We start from the raw sequence: 850 nt of genomic DNA, 5'->3' as shown, positions 1-850 counted from the left end.
GGACAGGGGGGGGACAAGGGAAGGCCCTGCCAGTGAGTGCAGGGGGCTGCAGACCGCCCTGCTCCCTGCGGACACCCGCTGCGGCTCACTCACCACCACGGAGCAGGAGGTGTTGTCCAGGAGGTAGAGGTCCTGTCCGACCGCCAGCAGGACGATGGTGACTCTGTCCTGGGACAGCACGGCCCAGCAGGAGGGTGGCTTCTGCAGACCTGCCAGGCACCAGCGTCAGGCCCCCGCGCCCGGCCGGAGCAGGGGGCAGTGGGGAGGGGACGCACCAGGAACCTCGGGCATCCTGCGCAGCTTCAGGTCGTCGATGTTGGTGGTCAGGGAGAAGCGGTGTGCCCCGGTGAGGATGGCTACGCCGGTGCCGTACTCCGTATGGAAGACCTTCGCCTCCAGCACGTGATTCTGCAGCACCTCCTGTGCCATGGAGAGAGAGCTGGGCCTGGGCCGGAGCAGCCGGGGCTCAGCACCGCGCTGCCGCTGCTCTGGGAATGAAACCGGCCCGGGGAGAAGCGAGCCCAGCCCTGTGCTGCACCGCTGGCAGGTGTCCCAGCTCAGACAGGCCTCACTCCTGCAGGCAAGAGGGGGATCATTCTGGCCCCAGGGGCTGTGGGGACAGTTGCCAGCTCATTCCTGAAGGCAGGCTGGGAGAGCCCCATGCTCCCCACTGTGCCCCACGGGGCTGGCGGAGTGCTCGGGGAGGGCTCGCAGCATTTCACTTCTCTGTTACGCAACCCCAACCCTGGGCACCTCCTGAGCTCCCTCTCCTGCCCCGCTCACATTGCCCATGCTGAAGTGGCGCTTGAACTCGCAGAAGAGGTTGTAGATGAGAACGGTGCCGTCCTCC

At 66.9% G+C, this 850-nt stretch overlaps 1 protein-coding gene across 1 annotated transcript in view; it reads right to left on the bottom strand.

Moving 5' to 3' along the window:
- VPS16 (vacuolar protein sorting 16 homolog (S. cerevisiae)) overlaps positions 1-846 on the bottom strand; it is a gene marked incomplete at both ends in the record, with an annotated part of 1,216 nt that extends 370 nt beyond the window's left edge. The window contains 3 exons of the mRNA XM_009587054.1: positions 94-209; positions 276-420; positions 784-846. Of these exons, the coding sequence (XP_009585349.1) occupies positions 94-209; positions 276-420; positions 784-846 (324 nt within the window). The remainder of the gene's footprint in view (positions 1-93; positions 210-275; positions 421-783) is intronic.
- Between the last annotated feature and the right edge of the window lie 4 nt (positions 847-850).

Source organism: Fulmarus glacialis, unplaced genomic scaffold (assembly GCF_000690835.1).
Source record: "Fulmarus glacialis isolate BGI_N327 unplaced genomic scaffold, ASM69083v1 scaffold21391, whole genome shotgun sequence".
Taxonomy (NCBI): domain Eukaryota; kingdom Metazoa; phylum Chordata; class Aves; order Procellariiformes; family Procellariidae; genus Fulmarus; species Fulmarus glacialis.
The sequence above is the reverse complement of the archived record's forward strand: the minus strand, read 5'-3'. Positions and strand labels throughout refer to the sequence as shown.